Source organism: Pantherophis guttatus, chromosome 1 (genome assembly GCF_059756535.1).
Source record: "Pantherophis guttatus breed Tessera chromosome 1, ASM5975653v1, whole genome shotgun sequence".
Taxonomy (NCBI): Eukaryota; Metazoa; Chordata; class Lepidosauria; order Squamata; family Colubridae; genus Pantherophis; species Pantherophis guttatus.
The window spans coordinates 308,551,854-308,574,261 of NC_142063.1; the positions used below are offsets into that span (position 1 = coordinate 308,551,854).

At 38.3% G+C, this 22,408-nt stretch overlaps 1 protein-coding gene across 2 annotated transcripts in view; it reads right to left on the minus strand.

The window, feature by feature from the left end:
* Nucleotides 1–22,408, minus strand: part of ARHGEF33 (Rho guanine nucleotide exchange factor 33) — a 29,031-nt gene that overhangs the window by 1,380 nt on the left and 5,243 nt on the right. The window contains exons 3-14 of one of the 2 annotated variants that reach the window (XM_034427482.2): nt 16,592–16,756; nt 15,304–15,425; nt 14,524–14,663; nt 11,626–11,670; nt 9,763–9,987; nt 9,263–9,389; nt 6,860–6,992; nt 5,847–5,930; nt 4,952–5,035; nt 3,592–3,740; nt 1,289–1,453; nt 134–881 (exon numbers count right to left, since the gene is read on the minus strand). In XM_034427482.2, coding sequence (XP_034283373.1) covers nt 134–881; nt 1,289–1,453; nt 3,592–3,740; nt 4,952–5,035; nt 5,847–5,930; nt 6,860–6,992; nt 9,263–9,389; nt 9,763–9,987; nt 11,626–11,670; nt 14,524–14,663; nt 15,304–15,425; nt 16,592–16,756 — 2,187 coding nt within the window. Of the gene's footprint in view, nt 1–77; nt 882–1,288; nt 1,454–3,591; nt 3,741–4,951; nt 5,036–5,846; nt 5,931–6,859; nt 6,993–9,262; nt 9,390–9,762; nt 9,988–11,625; nt 11,671–14,523; nt 14,664–15,303; nt 15,426–16,591; nt 16,757–22,408 lie in introns of both variants that reach the window. The other variant, XM_087888145.1, reaches the window with a different exon arrangement.

The window sequence follows — 22,408 nt, forward strand, 5'->3', positions numbered from 1 at the left end:
GACTAACTGAATGATATCCCTGTGGGATACAGCCCTGACCCCTCCCGTCTTTGCCTTTGAGTCAGTAGCCCGCTTACGTGTTTCTCAGACCCTGGTGGGAAGTGGGTTTGCCCTGGCCTTTTGCTCTCCTTACTTCTACAAAGCTTTGTTTTTCACCCACTCCTCGCTGTGGAGGAAAGTAGTTCCAATGGGAGCTCCTGGAGGGGGCAGAGGCCTCATGGGGCTGGAAGCCTCTCTCCTGCAAGTTGGACAGCCGACTCCCACTGCTGCTCCTTGTGCTATATAGCCTTGTGCTGATGCCTTCAGACCCACTCCGGGGAAACTCCTTCAAGGACTGACTCAGTTGTTTGCCCTTGCTCCGAAAAGCCTCACGCTTGGAGGTGCTGCTACCAATGTGCTCTAGATCGCTGCTCTTGGGAAGCGGTTGCAAAGTGCGCTGTGCCTTCTCTGGTTCCTTTGTGAAGTTCACAGGTCGCAAGAAGCAGATGTCAATGCTAGATTCAGAAGAGGCTGGTGAGCTAGTCTGAAGGATAGCCAGAGGCTCTTTCTCATAGAGTCCAGGAATGGAATATGTATTCCCTTGGTATTCAAAATCTTCAAAATCAGGAGTAAAGCTTCTGCTGTCTTGCAGAAGCTCCACAGTAGCTTTGTGAGACTTCTCCAGGTTTTCTTTCATATCCGATGAAGCAGCATTGAACTCCTTATCTGGGACAGGCTGCAGAGAAGCCGCCAGAGCCTTCAAGTCCTCTTCATTGAATTGAGATGGAATTAAAGCACTCTCTGGTCTGCCATGCTTTCTTCCATCAGCTTCCCACTCACATGGTTTCCCTGGGATGTTTGCCATTTCTTGTTGACCTTTTTTTATGTGTGACATCAAATGCCTTAAAGGAGTAGTAAGAGAATACAGGTAAACAAGATTAAGCAAACACAGCCTTCCCCCTTTCCCCCAACAGAGATGAAAACTCCTCTTTGGATGATTGGGTTACCAATTTTTTGGGAGTCCCTTGCCATTCAAGTAAATTAAGTGCTTCCCCTCAAGTAACTTGCTAATATTTATTTTCTAATATGAATAATTCACAAGGATTTGGAGAATCATGTACATTTCTTTTTACTATCTTAGTTTGAGTTATCTATGTGAACAAAATCTGAAAGATTTGTGAAATATATTGCACCAAAAAGTTTGCAAAACATAAGAATAGACAAGAATAAGAACAAAGACGCTGAATATACATTATGCTATAATGTATATTCCTGAATTAGTATCTTCTGATGCTATCTTTGTACTCACATAGCAGTTGTTCCAGAAACAGAGGTTGATGGGAATAGATGTACTGTCTCTTCAGAATGGATTCCACTATTGTGAAAGGAAGTTGCACTTGGTGTTGGAGATGCTGCTTGTCCGCTGCTGGGACACTGAGTGGCTAGACCTTTATATAACTTTATGAAGGAAGATCTAGTAAAACAGAAATGTAATAGTACTATGAGTTCAACAAGAACGCAACCGCACCAGCTTTTCTAGTTAATGGGGAACTAGCCTTGCATTGATTTCAGCAACAGATAATTTCATATCTATAGTGCTTGAATACCATTATCACTGATCTAAAGTCCCATGCAAGGATTAGAAGTATGATAAATATCTAGATCACAAGCAATTTTTTAGAACTTCTACTTTCATTAACAGAAATAAGTTTTTAGCCCTTGTGTAGGCCAAACAACTAAGGAAAATATACTGCATATATCTTAGAGAGGAAACAGGCTTATAGGAGTGATGTTTGGTACTAGAATATCAAGTTTCACCATCCAGATCCTGGTGCAAAAGAAACACTTAAAGAATTATGAATGTATTTAGAACTTCCTTCTCTGCAAATTACCATATTCTTCTAAGAAATCTACAACCTACTTTATATCCCCAAATCCCATATCAATCTCCCACTAAAATACTTCATGTTCATTAACAAAACTATGTAAATACCAGTAGTATCTATATTATAACAGCAAAACAAACAGAAATGAAACTCGGTCTGATATCTAACAAGCTCTTTTAGAAGTTCAAGAACTGATGCTGCTTTTTCAAGAAATGCCATTAAAGTATAACTGAAACAATATGATGAATCTCCCAAGTGGAATTTAACATTGTGTGAGGAAAAAAAGCTAAACAAGGATTCAGTTTGCAAAGTAGTGAGCAGATCCACCTGATTTTTCATTTATGCACCAGGCTTTTATTAGAATAGAACAATATCAAATTTCTATTATTCCTTCATATATTTCTGTACCTATTAAAAATAATTCCAAATAATTTACAGTATTACTCTTTTTTGCAAAGATTCCAAAGGAATAAAACAATTAAAAGGAAAAAAAATAATGGCTGTGGAAAATGTAACAACAAAGAAACTTAAAAGATCATAATGGCATTGAAGAGGAAGTAATTCCACAAGTCAGGTGCCATCATGGAGAAATAGCAATAGCACATAGACTTATATACCACTTCACAGTCCTTTATAGCACTCTGAACGGTTTACAAATGTTAGTATATTGCCCCCAACAATCTGGATCCTCATTTAATGACTTCAGAAGGATGGAAGGCTGAGTCAACCTTGAGTTGGCTCGAACTCCAGTCTGTGAGCAGAGTTAACATGTGATACAGCATTCTAACCACTGTGCCCCCATGGTTCCTAAAAGATCCACTCTATCACCAGGATGCATAATCTGCAGACCTGACCTTGAAAAGCAGACCGCCCCCTCCCAAAGACTGTCGATGCCTGGGACTGTAGGATGACAGAACTAAAAACACTTTCAGGGTTATGGTTAAAAGGACCCAATCCACACCACACTGCATGCAACTCCAACTCAACGGTTCATGGTAGTGTTCCATTCTTAAATAGGACAATGTTCAAAGCAGGAGCAGAAAGAAACAGGAAGAAATCCTCCATGGAAAGGCAATGCCAGCCAGCACAACCTCACATAATTCATTTGGAGCTAACATCATATCTGAGGTAAGTCTGATGACTTACTGTATTTGAGGAGCCTCTACCAGTTCCCTCTAGACAGGTAAATGAAGGTAGCAGCAGCAGGCACAGCAATGATACTGAAAGTGAAACTGCTCCATATGCCTGATACTACAGAAGAGCTGTGTCTTCATTAGTCCCATTATCCTGGGCTTCCACTCCTTATGTATTGAGAGCAAGCACATAGAGAAGGATTGAAAATAACAAAGACAGAGATAGCCAAGTTCACATGTCTTTACATAGCCAGGTTATGAAATATGTTTCTGCCTTTTTAAAGGGAACTGTGATTACCCACAGCAGTGCTAATGCTTTCCTCAGTATTTTGTGTACTCTATTGGGCACAGCCAACACAGCACAGTACTGCTACTCTCAGATTCTGTAGCAATTAATTAGGAGCTGGGAAGATCAGGTTAAAATTCACTCTTAAGTCTCAGGATGATCCTGGTCCAGTCATTCAGTCAAACTCAGTCTCAGATTACTTGAGAAGCTCAAAGGAGAAGAGAAATGTTATATAAATATCTTTTGCTCTTGGAAAGAAAGCTTTATAAAAATGGACAAAAAGGCTACACTTCGGCATCAAACTCACTTTCTCAGTTTCTTTCGTTTCTGTATTAGCAGATCTTCATTGCACTGGAAGAGAAGACTGTAATGAGAAATGAATACTCGCAGGCGCTGAACACAGACAAGAAGAAGATAATAATCTGGGTGCTCTTGCTCAGTATACTTCAGGATGTTCTAGTACAAAAGGAGGAAATCAGAATTAAATTTCAACGTCTTCTCAGTTCATTGAGATAAATCATGACATTCACCTTACATTAATTACCAGGTCAAAGCCCCCTTTTTCTCCCTGAGTTTGGACTGTAACACACCAGTAAACCATTTGCTTTGAAGGAAAAGGTTTTCAGTTTTGAGCTCTTATAGGGTCTCTTCATAACCTGGGAAAATATCTTGAATTAAACCTTGGGCATATAATGCCAATTGCTATATTGTACATCAGAGCTGGATGGAAGTCATAATTTATTGTTTGTTTATTTATTTATTTATTGGTTCGATTTATATGCCGCCCTTCTCTGGAGACTCAGGGCGGCTTACAATGCGTTAAGCAATAGCCTTCATACTTTTGTATATACCTTAGTAGGGCTTTCGGGGGGGCCCTAAGCGGTGTTCTTTTTATACAAAGTCAGTTTATTGCCCCCACAATCCGGGTCCTCATTTTACCTACCTCGAAAGGATGGAAGGCTGAGTCAACCTTGAGCCTGGTGAGATTTGAACTTGCAGTAATTGCAGGCAGCTGGTGTTACTTAACAGTGCTTTAGTCTGCTGCGCCACCAAGGCTCTTAAAGAATTTCCATTCTTTCAATGTCTGGAAGTTATAGGAGAAATGGACACTGATTGTCCAGTGATATTGTTTTGCACATGTATGGTTGAGGGAGCAAAATATGTATAATTTGCTGTTTTGTTTTTACAAAAAGCCCACAAGAACTTTATTATCAAAAAGCAGCAGTTTTGCAACTGAAGCCTTGTAATGCTAGGAACAACAAGAATGGGGTTGGGTGGCAGCCTTCAAACAGTCCCAAGCTAGATGAATCCATGTTCTGACTCAATATAAGGCAGCATTCTACAGTCTTCTGAAAGGGCCAAAGCTGAATGGAGAGCTGTATGGTGAAACAGACCCTCTTCCAAAACACTGTAGCAAGACAACACAACATACTGTAGCTTCCTGTATTCCTAAAATCCACATTATCTAAGAAGAATTGAGATATTTCCTAATGTATAACCATTAACACAGGGATGGGGAACTTGTGACTCTCCAAATAATGGGACAACTCTTCCATTATTTCTAGCTACTGACCATGATAGGATCTATAATACAACTGTATTTGGAAGGGCTAAAGCTTTCTCACATGTTAATTAAAGGAAGGTCAAAGAAAGTTATTAGAACTTACTTGCAAATGAAGAAGATATTCTGGAATGCGTTGGACAATATGGAAGAAAAATAGGTAGAGATCAGACTTGGTTTCTTCCTCAATCTGTTGACGAGAGAATATAAAACAAATGTAAATCATTTACAAATTAGAGATGAGTTCTGTTAATTGCAGAAATAGATGCATATTTTTTCTAAACAACAGTTATTAAATTAATGCATGAAAGCATGTGGATTTAGTATCTGTAACAATTAGCAAATTAATCACTGTTTACTTATTTCTAAATCTCTATGCTTAAAAGAACTGTTAAAGCTGGAAATAGGAGTACCGCATTGTACTCCTAACATGGATCAGTCTTCAAAGACAGTTCGTAAACTGTACATTATTCAAAAATGAAACTATAAGGATTTTATTAGATATTGGACATTACATATGTGATTCTGTACTTTCATTCAGATAAGGCTGACTGTTCTGAATGTCTGTGAACCTGTAATTTGTAACTAGGAGTGTGGAAATAGAAAAACAAAAAATATATTAATAGTGTATTTTAGAACCAAACAAAAGCAATGTAAAGGTTATAACCCTTGCAAAGCGATGATAAAGATCCATCCACAGCCCATTTTCTTAAAATTGCCATAGGAATGAGATCATTCACAAATTTAAGCTATTTTTCCCAAACCAGCAAAACTCTGATGGACATACAGTATGTTGCTCATCCTCTTGGTGGGATCTCTTTCAATGGCAGATACATGCCCCTATGTTCCTATGTGTCTCTAGGACTGCTCTTTCCCTGCAATTCATGCAAAATTTCCACATCATTCATGCAGAAAGGGGTCTGAATCAGAAACAATTGCAGTGTTTTCTCTTCAAATGATAGAATTGCAGGAAACAAATTATTTAACAAACCAAAACTCACCTTTTTCAAAATCACCACATGGATCAAAGAGATATATTCTGGCAAGTCCCTCAAGTAAGCAATATAATAATCCAAAAAACTGTTCTGAGAAGAGAAATTAAAAAGGTTCCTCAGAATTCTTAGAGATGTGCCTGATACCAATTTCCTAATTATCCTTAAATCTACAAATACAGGTCAAGGATAGGATTCTGTTTCTTTGGATTTTTAGGTACAGGAAGCAATGCCACATATGATATCCTACCACACATCAAAGTATTTAGTATTCAAAACCAGCCAAATGGGGCATTCTCCCGCCCCCTCTCTCTCTCCCTCTCCCTCTCCCTCTCCTCTCTCCTCTCTCCTCTCTCTCTCTCTCTCTGTCCTTGTATTTGACTTGACTTACAACCACAGTTGGGTCCCAAATTTCCATTGCTAAGCAAGATGTGAGTTTTGCCTGATTTTTACCACCTTTCTTGCCATGGTTGTTAAGTGAATCATTGCAGCTGTTAAATTAATCTGCCTTCCCCATTGACTTTGCTTATCAGAAGGATATTGCAAACATGATTAATACATGCCAGTTGCCAAGCATCCAAATTTTGATCATGTGACTATGGGGTTGCTGCAACAGTCATAGGTTTAACGCATTGTAAACCACCCTGAGTCTCCGGAGAAGGGCGGCATATAAATCAAATTTTAAAAAAAAGTGTGAAAAATGGTCATGTCACTTTTTTCAGTGCTGTTGTAATTTCAGTCAGTAAAGAAATGGTTGTAAATTGAGGACTACCTGTGTGCTTTTCTGCTACAAATAGGAATTACATCTGCACTACAAGACTATACAAGCAAGTTTCATTATGCAAATTAATTAACCCTCTTAGGAAATATAAAATATATGTCAGAGTTTGAGAAATATTCAAGTGTATTTCAATAAGAGATTCCAAAAAGGTATCTATACACCTATGCAAACACATTGATTTGAGTCATTCATAGTACAATAATTCCTTGAACAGGTATTATTTATTTTCCTTCAAAAATACCTCATCGTTGGTCAATCTGAGAAATATGTCTCCTAGGATTCCTTGTTGAGGCCAGCTCAACACTCTTTCCTGCAAGGCATGAAGTAACTCTACATGTTGCTGGACCAAGTAGCGCAAAGAATTGGGGAAGAAACTGCAACCAGAAAACAGGAACAAGAGGGTTTTTTTCACAGATATACTAGCAAAAATACAGAATAACGTAGCTAAAATAATATCGTATATGAACAGTACATATACAGTGCAGATAGTTCTCAATTTACAACGGCTCTGAAAAAAGTGACTTACGACCATTTTTCACACATGCAACCATTGAGCGTCCCCATGATCATGTGACCAAAATTCAGACACTTGACAACTAACTCATATTTATGATGGTTGCAGTGTCCCGGGGTCATGTTATCGCCTTTTGCGACCTTCTGACAAGCAAAGTCAATGGGGAACCCAGATTAATTTAACTGCAGTGATTCATTTAACAATCTGTGGCAAGAAAGGTCATAAAATGGAGCAAAATTCAGTTCACAAATGTCTCACTTAGCAACAGAAATGGCTCAATGTTGGTCGTAAATCGAGAACTACCTGCACAAAATATTCCAGGAACAATTTGCAATGCAGATTTTAACACCAAGATGAAACATGCCTGACCCTGATATTCCATGGTAATTTTTGGCTGATTTTGTTTTAATGTTAAGCAGTTGAAGGAATATTTAACCTGAGGCAATTGCACGAAGTGAGCATGTTTATTATTTATTTATTTATTTATTTATTTATTTATTTATTTATTTATTTATTAAATTTATATGCTGCCTTTCTCGTGGTTTGAGCAGTCTCTGGGAGGCTTACAATGTAACAATCCATATATAAAAAATTATAAATATAAAAGATTAAAATGGCAAAGATTAAGAACAAACTAATCTGTTGTTAATCTTTCTCCCCATTCCAAAAATCTAAGTTTTTTTTTTAATCTAAGGCCATTTCCTCAGTAGTGATTTACTATACAGCATTTCATATCATCAGATTGGCTGAGAGTATCTTTGTTTCCTGTTATTCTCCACCTTCTTCAAACATGTGTTTGGTGCTCTTTGTAGCTGATAACTGTGCTCCCTTTGAGGTAATAGCTGGCCAATAACAGAAATCTCCCTCCCTCTCTTTCCCACTTTTTGTCAGGACCTTTGAAACACAGATCTAATACTATTTTGAAAGCATTTCTCAACTCCAACCACCATCAACATCATCAGTCAGTTGCTATTTAGGCTGATCACTCTCTCAAAGTCCAGTAAGTATCAGCTCAGAGATTTAGTAGATACAGGAACATAACCTGGTTTGAAGGAGCAGAACTATCAGGTTCTCCAAAACAGAATAGCCCTACAAAAGGGGACTCCAACCTGTGGGCCATGGCCCACTACTGGACCGTGGCCTATTCGTAACTGGGCCATGTGAGTGGTGAGCCAACGTGCATGCACAACCCCACTAGTGCAAGCAGCAGGCGCCAGCACTGGCAGCCCCACTTGTCTGATTAGCAGATGCTGGTGCTAGAAGCCCCACTAGTGTGAGTGGTGGGTGTCAGAGCTGGCAGCCCCCCTTATTCAAACCTGCCTCTCACACAAAACCATTCCCTCTCCCTTACACACACACACACACACACACACACACACACACGTGCTGGGCCAACCCAGAAAGGTTGGGGAATGTTGCCCTAGAACGTAGAGCCTAGATTAGAAGATAGAGAAACTGGAGCTCTAGAAGGTAGAGAAACTAGAGAAGGAAGACTAATGCCCACATTAGTCTAGAATGACCAATAGGTTCTACCCTCAGGGTATCATGTGGTTTGATCCTTTAGGTGTCATCTGACTGTATTACAGTTGGAATGTTTGATGAAGTGCATCAGATTGCATTTTTGGCAAGACTGTATCAGGATAAGAAGAGACAACACTCATTTCATAGTGGTACAACTGAAGATTCTATAAGGAAGTGGCAGGTATATGGTAAGATCCAGATCCCAGAGCTGTTCTGAGTTTTCATTAAAGAAAAGTGGGGAAACAGCAGCATTAAATACAGTCATGGGGGAAAGCTCTTCTTCATGGAATTACTTTTTAAATTGTGGTATTGCTGTTGCCACAAAGGGGAATTCTGTCCATGAAATTATCACTGTTGATAATTTATCCTTTCTGTGAAGAAATACTGAGAAATCATCCACCCAATTCTACTGCTCATAAATGTAGTAGAGAACTCTGAAAAGCCATTTGGGCCCATCTCTATAATAAAAGATGGGTCCCAACAGGCAGGTGACAGATGGCCAATGAAGGGAAGTCTAGAGAGAATGAAATACTGATATTTTAAAAGAAAATTTGATTCAGGTGCCCAAAGAAAATCATAGTATATAAGAAAGTACAAGGAATACTATACCTTTCCTTTGTATTTCTTTTCACTTCTGTTCCTTGCAATGTGGATTTAACTTTCAGAATATGAGACAGGCTGACAACATACTTTCTTTCAGACTCTAATAAATCCAAAGCAATATTTTGCCTTTTAGCTATGACAGAACAAAGATAATTTTAGTTTGCTAGATTAAGACACATTATCATGCCACTTGTTTTTAAACAAACTTTCAATATAAGAGAATATTAGCAAACAGGAAAGTCAAAGACTTAACCAGTTGCCATGGCAACTTCTTTCAGAATACCGAGGTCTGCATTACAGGTTGTCCTCAACAGTTCATTTAGTGACCACTCAAAGTTACATACAACGGCACTGAAAAAAGTGCTTGAGGACCATTTTTCACACTTACTATCACTGCAGCATCCCCATGGTCATGTGATCAAAATTTGGATGCTTGGCAACTATTATTATTATTATTAAATAATAAATAAATAAGGGGGTCTCCTGGCCATTTCTGTTTTTCTCACCTGCAACAGGAGAGTCCCACATCAAATTCTCTACTGAGCTATATCTACTTGGAGCCACATCCCTCTGCCGATCGCTGAGGTTCTTTGAAATATATTCATCATTCCTCTCTTTACTGTCTTTGGCCTGTTTCCATATTGTTGACGATGTCTGGCCTTTTGATGGAGCATCGCCTGAAGAGGAAACTGTGAAGTTCTCTTCTCTGTCCAGATTTGTACTGGTTACACCTAAAATTAGAACATGGTGTTAGTGGGAATAGTTTTAGTGGCCATTTGGCCTGTTAAACTACTCTAAACTACTCTATTGTGCAAATCCTTGAAGCCATGTCAACCTTTGGGATGCAAGAACTTTAAATACTTACCTATTTCACATCTCTCAATCTATCTAAATTTCTCCAGGAAAAGAGAAAGTTGAACAGATCTTTTATTATGACATTTGGAAGGCCTTGTGAAAGTTGTGCCATTTTCATAGTATTTCTTGTTTTTTTGCAAAAGTTCTCAAAGGAGTTCATGTAGAACAATTGTAACTTACAGTCAAGCTTCAGTTTATGATTTTCACACAGACTTTCCTATTTTATCTTTGAACAACTCCTGTTTTTTATCAGAATTATTTTAATGTTAGTATCTACATAAAAATCTGCATGCAGATTAAAAGAAACCTGAATTTATAGAAGCACAAATGCACTAAAACAACCTAGAACACCAGAAAAAGGAAACAGACTGTCTATACAATATTATCTAAAAAATGGATAGCCAGACAACTTTATCAAAAAGTGCCTGACTACTCAACCCAGTAAATCACAACCAATACAAGCTATGGAAAGGATAACACTACCATACATCAAAATATCTCAGAAACAACTAACAGACTATTACAAGGCATCAACATAGCACATAAAGCCTTCCAAAACATCTTTGGTAAACCAAAAGACCCAGTAGCCCAAGAAGAGGAAAAAAGAGTCAATGACAACATACAATGTAAAGACTATAACAGCCACTACGTAAGACTGACAGGAGACTAGCAAAGTACATCGATGAACACTAACTAGCAGTCAGAAGATACAATGAAAACTCCCTAATTTCACAACACACGGACAGACTCAACCATAGTTTCAACATCTTTCCCATACATTTGCCCAATTCTCTTTTAAAAATATCTAAACTAGTGGCTATCACCATATCTGAAGGCAATTATTTCCAAATTTAACTATGTGATGTTTAAGGAAATACCATAATATACTTCCCTTAGTCCTGAATATGTCTGCATTAAATTCAATGAATGATCCCAAGTTTTAGACCATGAGATGGAGAAAAACATATTACTGTAGATACATTTTATATTTTATATACTTGTATCTTGTCTTTTCTTCACTCTAAACTGCAAAATTTCAACAATTGTAATTTTTCCTTATAAGGAAGTCTTCAAGGAAAGTAGGTAGATGACTGATCTGGCAGCAGAATTCATCATAAATCCCTTGAATCCAAATGACTGAAACTCAGACTTGGAGAATCAGCAATAGTCTAAGAAGCTTCCTAAAGAAAAATAATTTCATAAGCAAACCCACTGAGAAATACCTACTAATTATTAACAAGCCAAAGTACATCATAGACTGGTAGGGCTTACCTAGATTATGGTCTTTGGAAATAGTTCTACAGATGCTAAGAAAACTTGCTTCTCTATCTCAACAGGAAAACTTTTAAACCCTGATTCCTTGGTCTGCATCTTATGAAGTTCACTGCCTTTGTTTAATAGGCAGAACATACAGAATTATACAACATTATTCATTAACAGTGTTGGTGTTTTACAGGTGTCTTGAAAATACTTATCAGAAAACATTATCTATAAAAAAAGACAGATCCACTCACCTCTCATATTGCTTTCTCCTAGTGTTCTAGGCATGCAATCAGAGACTGAGCAAAAACAAGAGATTAGGTTACAGGCAAGGAAAGATCAATAAAACAAACTTTTTATACAAAAATTAGATTTAATTTTTAGATTAAAACTGAGAAAAATCTTTCCAAAATTTTGGTTTCTAAAATTTGTTTCTGTGAATTTCAGTCTTGATATTTATCATTACTGATTGCTTGTGTGAAAGACCAATTTGGAAATAATGTGGCAAATTAAGAATTCATTAATTAATTAATACCTATATGTATCTAGTACAGTGTTTCTCAACTTTAGTGCTGACTGGGGAATTCTCACAGTTGAAGTCTACACATTGTAAAGTTGCTAAGGTTGAGAAATTCTGAATGAATGGAAAATTCTACTTCCTAGAATGGCCCCTCCTTCATAAAAAGACTTGTATGGCATATGGTTGTATCCAAGCTGCTATTGACACCATTAAACGCACTTATATGGTCCTTCATTTCAAGGAATGATACATGGCTACATTACTGTCACCCTTTTTGCTGGGCAATTCAGATATTGTCTAATGAAAAAGTTAATATTGTATAAATCTGCTTGGGAAGATAATTAGAAAGTTAATTAATAAAGAGATAAGGGACAAGGTCATGACTGTCCTGTTATGCAATAATGCAGGGCTTTTTCAAAGCATCAATAACCATCAATAACTTCTGTCCTGGGAATAGTAACAATACATAAAAAGTAAAGGTAAAGGATCCCCTCGCACATATGTGCTAGTCAGTGGTGGGTTCCTCCCGGTTCGGTCCGGTTTGGCCGAGCCGGTAGCAGTGACGATATGACGTCACCGAACCGGTTCTCCCCCCCTGCCCTCCCACCCCCCCACCCCCCACGTTATTCTTACCTTTTATTTGGTCCCACCCCCAATCTATTGCTGCCTCCCGAGTCCCAGCTGATGACTAGAGGGAAAAAAACTGTTTAAACTCTTGCCACGGGGCTTCAAAGGGCTGTCCTACAGCTGATCAGTGTTAAAAGCAAACAAATGAGTTGGGTCGTAAGTGCGAGGACCTTCCAGAAATGACTCTGACCAGCTAGCCACGCCCACCTAGTCACATGACCTCCAAGCCACACCCACAAAATAAGCCACACCCACAGAACTGGTAGTAAAAAAATTTAGAACCCACCCCTGGTGCTAGTCGTTCCCAACTCTAGGGGGCAGTGCTCTTCTCTGTTTCAAAGCCGAAGAGCCAGCACTGTCCAAAGACGTCTCCGTGGTCATGTGGCGGCATGACTAAACACCAAAGGTGCATGGAACGCTGTTACCTTCCCACCAAAGGTGGTCCCTGTTTTTCTACTTGCATTTTTTACGTGCTTTTGAACTGCTAGGTTGGCAGAAGCTGGGACAAGTAATGGGAGCTCATCCCGTTACGCAGCATTAGGGATTCGAACCGTTGAACTACCAACCTTTTGATCAACAAGCTCAACATCTTAGCCACTGAGCCACCACGTCATACATAGATGGTAACTAATATTTTGGCAATGTTGAGTGATTTCCTGCAAGAGAACTTTAAACTGTACTTAAATTTCTCCATTTTTACTAAAAAGGAATAAGCTTGGTTATTCCTTTTCAGTAAAGAGAGCCATGGTGGTGCAGTGGTTAAAATGCAGGATTGCAGGCAAATTCGCTGACTGTCAATTGCCAGCAGTTCAACAGTTTGATTCTCACTGGCTCAAGGTTGACTTAGCCTTCCGTCCTCCCTGGCAGTAAAATGAGGACCCAGATGGTTGGGGAAAATATATTGACTGTAAACCACTTAGAGAGGGCTGAAAAGCACTGTGAAGCAGTATATAAGTCTAAGTGCTATTGCTAAGAGCTATTACTATTTTCTTTTTTAATATTTTGGCACACTTGGAAATTACCTTTTTAACAACACTACCTCTCTTTTGTGAATCTTGGTTCAACCCAGGTATTCACCAACATAGAGCTAGAAACTACATTCTTCTTCTTTTGAGGAGTCCTTTGTTAATTATGGTCTCTTTATTCTTGTTTCCTATCAAATTTCCCAAATTTATTATAATTCCTCTTCCATATCCACTCTCCAAAGCTAAAGCAATCATTTCTCAGTTGTACATTTCTTAGTATTCATTCTTCCCTCCTCCCTCGGTAGTCTAACTATCTAGCCTTTTGCTTTGTTATATTTACCCAGCAAAAAGTCTCTGTCAGAAAAGGCTATATTTTTCATTGTTTGTTTCCCCCCTCACCCCACCAGCCTCCTGCACATGCAGGGAACCGCTGTAGTCTGAATTAAATGCTCCCTGTGTTGGAAAGTACACATTGTACCATATTAAAATATGTTTCTGGGACAGCTGTATCAGTTTGACAACAGCCTGTCCTCCAGCAAATATTAGCCAAAATTGCTAAGGAAAAGAGTTCCCAAAAAGAAGCAAACGAGTCTGAAAAGAATTGTAACCATGAACACAGTCATTTGCAGATGGATATAGAAACATGCATCCTAAGCAAACATTACAACTCTGTCCTACAAATATTCTCCTTTATTGCAACATACCATACTTCATACTATACACTGCTCATATATGGAAGAGGAGAGACAGATAGGCATCTTTTTGAAGCAGCGGTGATATAAAATATTTTTCTTTATTACACATAGCAAAGCGTTAAATGGCCCTTCGTTTCCCCAAAGGTTAAGCTCCAATAATAAAAAACAAAAATACTGGGCAATTTGCTGTCTCAGGATTACCATGCCCAGTGCACAGTTCCTCCAGATAAGCAAAGGCTCAGGAACAGGAAAACAGAAATAAGGGAGGAAAGCCCTTTCGTACGCTGTAAGTCGCTCTCTGGTACACATAATAGAACAAGATATGTAAGCCAATAAAACCAGTACCTTTCTCATACGTTGCATTGTGCAAAAGCTTGACAAAATCTTCATTAATTAAAACTGGCTCTGGAAGTTTCAGGGCTCGAAAGGGGCTTCCTTGCAGAGGAGTAGGCACAGTCTGGGAACCATGCTCCTCTTTTTGAATCCTTCTGAGGAAAGAAAAATATTAAAAAGCAAGACAGCCAAGCGATATCTCTGGGAAGATACAATGGCTGCTTTGGGGCTCACATCAATGGCACTGTAGAACTCTAAATGTAGCAACATCAATACACACACTTTTGTCTCCTTGTATTCTATAGTGTATTAATAGTAATGCTCCATATGACATCAGCAAATTAAAACCATTGATTATGGCTAACTTGGTATTGCACTGCTTTCTTCATGTCAGCACAGTATCTAATAGGGGACCAGGAGCCACAATGATCCCTCAGCCGCTCTCTTGCCCTCTGGCCCATAGCTGAATAAATGTGCTAAATTAAAAAATATAACTTCCCCAATATGGTACCCACCCTATTAAACTACACCCCTTATTTTCAGCCACCTAGATGGACCCTCCCTTCTTTTTTCTTATATAATATATTGGAATCAGACTTTTTAGGAGCTGGGGTTCAGTGGAATAAAAACAAGTAAATATTACATTACATACTTACTTTTTCTTATATTCCACCCCTCCTCCCAAGCTCCTGGAAAGTCTGATTCTAATACATTACATAAGAGAAAAGAAGAGCTGTAAACCCAAAGCTGTTCTGAAATTATAAAGGGCTTTGAAAAATATTGGTCACTTACTTCACTTTGAGTTTGCGAGATTCCTTCCGTTTCTCTTGTTGCAGCTGCTCAATTTTTTGCTGCATCTCTTCTTGTTTGGTGCTAATTTCCTCAATCATAGATTTGGCATCATTAAGCTCCTCCTATTTAAAAAATGGTAACTTTTGACAGGTGACATGAAAACGTTTGCAGCTTTGCATTTAAACTCACTCTTACAGGAAATGCAACCCAGATTTGTAATTATTTACATCAAGTCAGAAAGAAGTATTTATAAATGTACATCATTTCAATAGTAGATCTACTTACTACAATAGAAACACCTATACAGCCCAGTTCCCATTTTGGAATTGTGTTGAAAAGCTGTACTATTGATTTTTAATAATGGTCTGGGTTGCACAGTCCATCTACTTGTGGTATAAATGATAACGTCATCTATCCCAGCATATCCTAACAGGATTTTAAAAATAGGGGTATCCCCAATATTTAATTTGCTTTGCATTTGTCCCATTTGTGAAAGGAAGGCAAAGTCAGCGTGAGATAGAAGATGGCAGAATTTACAATGGAAACTGAAGGGTTGACAGAGCAGAGACCACTTTCTTTTCTCTATGATTAGTGGGTCAATTTCCTTTCCTTCTTTCACTTTTGTGCATGTTATATTATAGAAGAAGAAAATAAAATACAGTAAATGAAGCAGCCATGTACCACCTCTTTCCCCTCTATTATTTTTGGATTTTATTTTTTTTATGAAAGAGACAGGAAAAATTTAGTTTCTCTCATCAGGAGCAAGTATTATGCAATCATTGGGAACTTGAATTGCCCAAATATTAAGTTGTATATTGAAACATTTTCCTAGATGCAACTAATTGAGATGATAAAAACTCTTTTAAAAAACAAAGGAAGAGATTGCCTGAGTCATAGATAACTAAGAAAACTCAGAACTGTGCATTGTAGGAGAAAGAAAGAGAAGGAAAACATAGCCCACTTTGCAATAAATCTGTCCACCCCTTTTTCAAATGGCTCGTGTTATGTGCCAAATTGAAGAAGGCTGAGAGAGGCTAATTTACCTATGGGTAGCATAGAATACTGCTATAATTAAACACAAAGGTACGTTAGACTATTGTTTGCTACACTAATTGTTAATAACCCTGTGAAAAAGAATGAGCCTGTTCAACGCACACCAGGCCATCTTCTTGTCAATAAATAGTCCTTTTGTACTGTAGCTTTTCAACTTTTGCCATGCTGTATCATGTAGCAGGCCATCTGTTTTTGTCCTTCCAAAACTAGTGCCCCAGAATACTTGCATGCCTACCTTGAAATCATTTAGAGAATTTTTCATCTCGGCCACTTTTTCCTCCATTGCACACCGGCACCTTTGAACTTTCTCCTCAAGAGCATACTCTCCATGTTGAATTCTTGAAAGTTCCTGCATTGCTTCCGTGAAGCTACTTTTAAGTTCAGAAGCCAGAGCCTGCAACTGATGAGCCAAAACCCACATGAATTCTCAGTGACTTGGAAAACAAGATGGATTCTATAATTTAAGCCATACAGTCTTCTCTTAATTATGACATTTCCTCCCTAATGTGCGACTAGTGACTAGGGGCTAGATTTTATTTATTTATTTATTTATTATTGCGATTTATATGCCGCCATTCTCCCGAGGGACTCAGGGCGGCTTATAAAAACAATATCCAATACAAATCACAATAAAATTAAAATCAACAACCCAATTAAAATAGTTTAAAATTATAACAATGTACACCCATAGTGGATCAGTTAAGTTGACAAAAGAGCCACACGTCTTCAACTCACGACAGAAGGAAAGGAGGCCGTAGATATAATACATGGAGTGGGTGAAGGCTACCATAAAAAAGTGTTAAGGTGGCATGGCTGTTATTTTGTTCTTTTTTTATTTTTTTATTTATTATTTATTAGTCCAATTTATATACTGCCCTTCTCTGTAGACTCAGGGTGGCTTACAATGCATTATAGCAATAGCCTGCATACTTTTTTGTATATACCTGCTTATTAGGGTTTTCGCCCCCCCCCCCCCCCAAAGCGGTGTTGTTCTATACAAAGTTGACATATTGCCCCACAATCCGGGTCCTCAATTTACCTACCTCGAAAGGATGAAAGGCTGAGTCAACCTTGAGCCTGGTGAGATTCGAACTTGCACTAATTGCAGGCAGCTGGCAGCTAAGTGCTAGCACTTAGCAGCACTTTAGTCGGCTGCACCACCGAGGCTCTTTTTAAAAAATATTATCTTAAACTTATTTTGATTTTTTTGTTTAGGATTAGGATTTTGTTTCCTACCTCAAATAACAACATTTAATGTTCAGTTTAATTAATAATAGGAGTAGCTTTGGAGGTTATAGAAATGTGGATGGAGAGCTATCACCCAGGAGTTGATGACTGATACTCTTGATCAAGTCTATAATTATTTCCACCATTCTTCTTCTGCAAGAATTGGCTTACAATTTCATTAACTCCAACAAGCACACTAGCAGGCCCCTTGTGGTTTATGGATGTTGCAACCAAAACAAATTTTCAGGCAGAGGCTGTTCTATGAAATCTCTACAAAGATTTTACTCATTATCTGCTCTCAACCTTTCTATTTGACATATCAAGAAGTGAATCCAATATCTACAGCATGTCTCTCCCACAGAATTAGACATTTCTTACAAATGGTACTAATCTTACTGAAGTCTCACTGGTCTCACTGACCAGTCATTTAAATATATTAGAAATAGTTTTCACTCTGGAGAGGGAGGTTTGCAAAGTCCGATCAAAATGGAGAAATTTCCAGACCTGCCTCTAAACACACTCTTTCCACTCTCATTGCCACCACCTGCAATTCAATGATGATGCCTCAGTTGTAACCAAAAAAGTTAAGCTCCTAACAAATCACAGAAAAAAGGTATCTTTTTTTTTTTGCTTTAATTTATATGCCGCCCTTCTCCAGAGACTCAGGGCGGCTTACAATGCATTAAGCAATAGCCTTCATACTTTTGTATATTTATACAAAGTCAACTTATTGCCCCCACAATCTGGGTCCTCATTTCACCTACCTTTGAAAGGATGGAAGGCTAAGTCAACCTTGAGCTTCCCATAGCTATGCTTCTATTTCAGGAAGTATGCATATATATGCCTTCCACTCTTTGTTCTCCAGATGGAAAAGCTGATTTTCCACCTTGTCTCAAAAATTTCCAACCCACAAATTACAAACTGTACCAAATGTGGCAGGACTACTAGATTCTGTAACAGAATCTTTGTTCCTTATGCCATCCGTCTTGTAAATTCGCAGGATTGATTTTTTTTCACCATGTATATGTATACATTCGAACTAGACTGTGATGTTTCTCTGTGTCATAAATGTATGTGTGTGTGGGTGGGTATATGCATAATGGTTATCTTTTGAGATCTGAATGCAATGAAATTTAATTTTAATTCATGCTGATTAGTATACATTTAAAGTGACAATAACTTTTTATGCTATTCTATTCTAAATGAAAGTAATGTGGAAGAAAAGAGTCATCTTATAGGGTAGCTGGATGGCATAACAATTTAATAAATAGTAATAAATAATAATACAAGGGGCTGGATTTATTGCCCTCTAGGATTGCTAGGATGCATACTAGGATGTAGTATGCATTGTCACCATCTTTCAAACTACAAAGAGCCTTGTTAGTACAGTGGTCTAAAGCACTCTGTTATTAAGACCAGCTGCCTGCAATTACTGCAGGTTCGAATCTCGCCAGGCTCAAGGTTGACTCAGCCTTCCATCCTTTCTAAGGTAGGTTAAATGAGGACCCAGTTTGTGGGGGCAATAAGCTGACTTTGTATAAATATACAAAAGGATGAAGGCTATTGCTTAGCGCATTGTAAGCCGCCCTGAGTCTCCGGAGAAGGGCAGCATATAAATCAAATTTAAAAAAAAACAAAAACTATTCCACAGCTTTTAGGAAGTAGCAATACTAGGAACAGATGTAGGAAGCAGAATGCTGTGCAAGATAACCTGTTTGCCTGATCAGTATCTATATTCTTCAGGTGTTCCCAGTAAAAAACATATTTGTTAAATTTCTATTCCACCTTTCCTTCAGGAACTTAAGGCAATATACATAGCAATCCTTCTTCCAATATTTCCCCCATATTAACCCTGCAAAGTAGGTTAAACTAAAAGTGCATGACTGGCAAAAAGCCATCAAGTGAACTTCTGTGGCCAAGAACAGACCTGAACTGAGATCTTCCCATTGCTGGTCCAACATCTTAACTACTACACTACACTGGCCAGTTTCATACCAAACCAGGCAGCATAGCAGCTCATCAGCCATGCATAGTGGATTGCTAATCATGTGACAAAAATGGTGTGAAAGTCTAAGCAGGTAGTAGATTATCATGTGCCTTTCTTATCTTCCATTCAATCATGCCCAGTCCTTGGAGACTGCCTGAACACTGCAGTATTCTTGGCAGGTTTTCCAGAAATAGTTTGCCATTGCCTCCTTCCTAGGGCTGAGAGAAAGTGACTGGTTCAAGGACACCCAGCTGGTTTCATGCCCAAGGAAACTAGAATTTATGGTCTCCCAGTGTCTAGCCTGATGCTTTAACTATCACATTAAACTGGCTTTCATCATGTCCTTGGGGAGTTAAAACTTGTTCAGCTATGTTAAATTTACAGGCAATAAACTGTACAGGCCAGATCTACAATAAGTAATGCATAGTCCAAGCTAGTCGATTCAAAACAAGGTGATGGTCTTGAATTACAGACAGGATGACACAACTATCTATTGCAATATAACCTTTATTCACAGTTTTTATTAGCCTACTGGTGGCTATACTGGGAATAAAGACTGAATAGGCAACATTTGTGAATTTTCATAAGAGCCACCTGATGCTTTCCTTCTACCTGAATGAAATGTGCACCTATCTGACAGACATATACATATAGAATTATATGTTTTAATATATCAGAACATAGATTAGCAATTAGATTTTGAGCACCAAGAATTAGTATGGCTACAATCAATGCAAAAATTGATTTTACATATTTGATTATCAATTTGTCAGATTTATACCACAAAGACTCTTCCTTATAAAATTTCCTATAAAATCTATAAACACAGTGAATAAATTAAAAGGATGAGACATGATAAACTGGGATATCTACAAGAGGCTGAAAAAAAATCTGTGGCTGTTAAAATCACAAGAACTCTTTTTAGGTGTGTTGCATGCATCACAGACACATACATAAATTAAAAAGTGGTGGAGCTTCAATTTTGACTCTTTTAACCACACCACAACGCTCTTAAATGGAAGGGTTAACATCAGTTTTACCTATTCAGTTAAAATTACCAAGAGCCTTGGTAGTACAGTGGTCTAAGGCACCCTGTTATTAAGCTGGTTATTAAGACCAGCTGCCTGCAATTACTGCAGGTTCGAATCTCGCCAAGGCTCAAGGTTGACTCAGCCTTCCATCCTTTCTAAGGTAGATAAATTGAGGACCCAGTTGTGGGGGCAATAAGCTGACTTTGTATAAATATACAAAAGGATGAAGGCTATTGCTGAGCACATTGTAAGCCGCCCTGAGTCTCCGGAGAAGGGCGGCATATAAATCAAATTAAAAAAATAAATAAAAAAAAAATCACACTAGAAACTGCTTCTATTCTAGAAGAAGCAGCCTTTCTTGGGATTGCATTGAAGTGCTGCATTCGCTCTAGAATATTATTGTTTTTCTACTAGTTATTGCAATCTCAGCTTCACACGGATTTGATGACTCCAAGTTCTAGCAAAGTTCCTCACCTTAAATAAATCACTCTTCAGAAATTAGTAAACATCCATCCTATAGTACAATCCTTTCTCTAGAATCCAGAACTCTCTGTGTTAATGTAGAAAACAATGCGTGTAAACTGCCACACACCCCAGGTGTCTTCAGTCCTCCAATCAGGAAGCTAAAAGAATTGACCAAGCATGAGCAGAATGAAACAATTGAAATCTACTGTTCTCCTGTATCAAAAAGCAATCCTCTAGTCTACCTCATACACTGAAGCTTGCCATTCATCACAAGCCACTAATACTTCAAAACTACTACAGTACATTTAGCAGGTTTCCCTCATCCCGTTCTTTTGGGAAGAAAGTTGATTAGGTTTTAAAGTGGTTTGACTTTGACCCTTAGATAGCAGCTTAAAAGACAAGTAGGTGAATAAGCCAAAGGTGGTGGTGGTTGGTTTTACTGCATTTTTTTTTTAAAAAAAAATTGGAAATCTGAAATTTTGAAAAAAATGACAATTTTAATTATTTCTTATTTAAAATCAATTGCTTTTTCTGCAATGGGATGCAAATGCAATGCAATACAATGCAAATCCTCAAAAAAAACCAAAAACCCACCCTTTTCTCTCTGCCACATAAACTCAGCTAAAAATGCACCCTCCTAAAGAGAAATTCTCCCTTATTTCTTATAACTTTCTTGAAAATAATTTGGAACCATTCCCAATGCAAGGAATAATCAACATATACTGTACTTCACTAATTTTTGCTGAACTCCCTTCAGGACCGCATAGTTAATGGGGAAATCCAATAATAAGTACAGGTACCTGGGTATTACATGTCATCCATCATTTTCCCAGAACAAGCCTACTGTGATATATCACAAAAACAAAGAATTACAATAAATACTCTCTCCCTGTGCATTCTACTTGTTTCTTCATCGATTCCTCTGTTTCTTTTTAATTACAAGCCCCTCAAAAATGTGCCAGAGAAACCTAGTGTCAGCTTTGGAAGCCATATTAGGCCGGAAGCTTCAATGCTGCTCATGTGTGGGAAAGTAGGGGGGGGGAAGTAGGAGGGGGGATTTAGGAGAGGGGAATTAGTAGACATAATAGCATTCTTCCTATCGGTCAAGATCAGGGCGATCCAGCATCTGGAGGAGGAGTGGTCAGGGGCTAGGTCGAGGTGGAATGGACGTTGATTGGAACATGTGATTGATTGGGGAGAAAGGGGATGGTTTTGGGAGCTTTGAATTACGAATAAGAGCCTTGTTGGCGCAGCAGACTAAAGTGCTGTTAAGTAACACCAGCTGCCTGCAATTACTGCAAGTTCAAATCTCACCAGGCACAAGGTTGACTCAGCCTTCCAT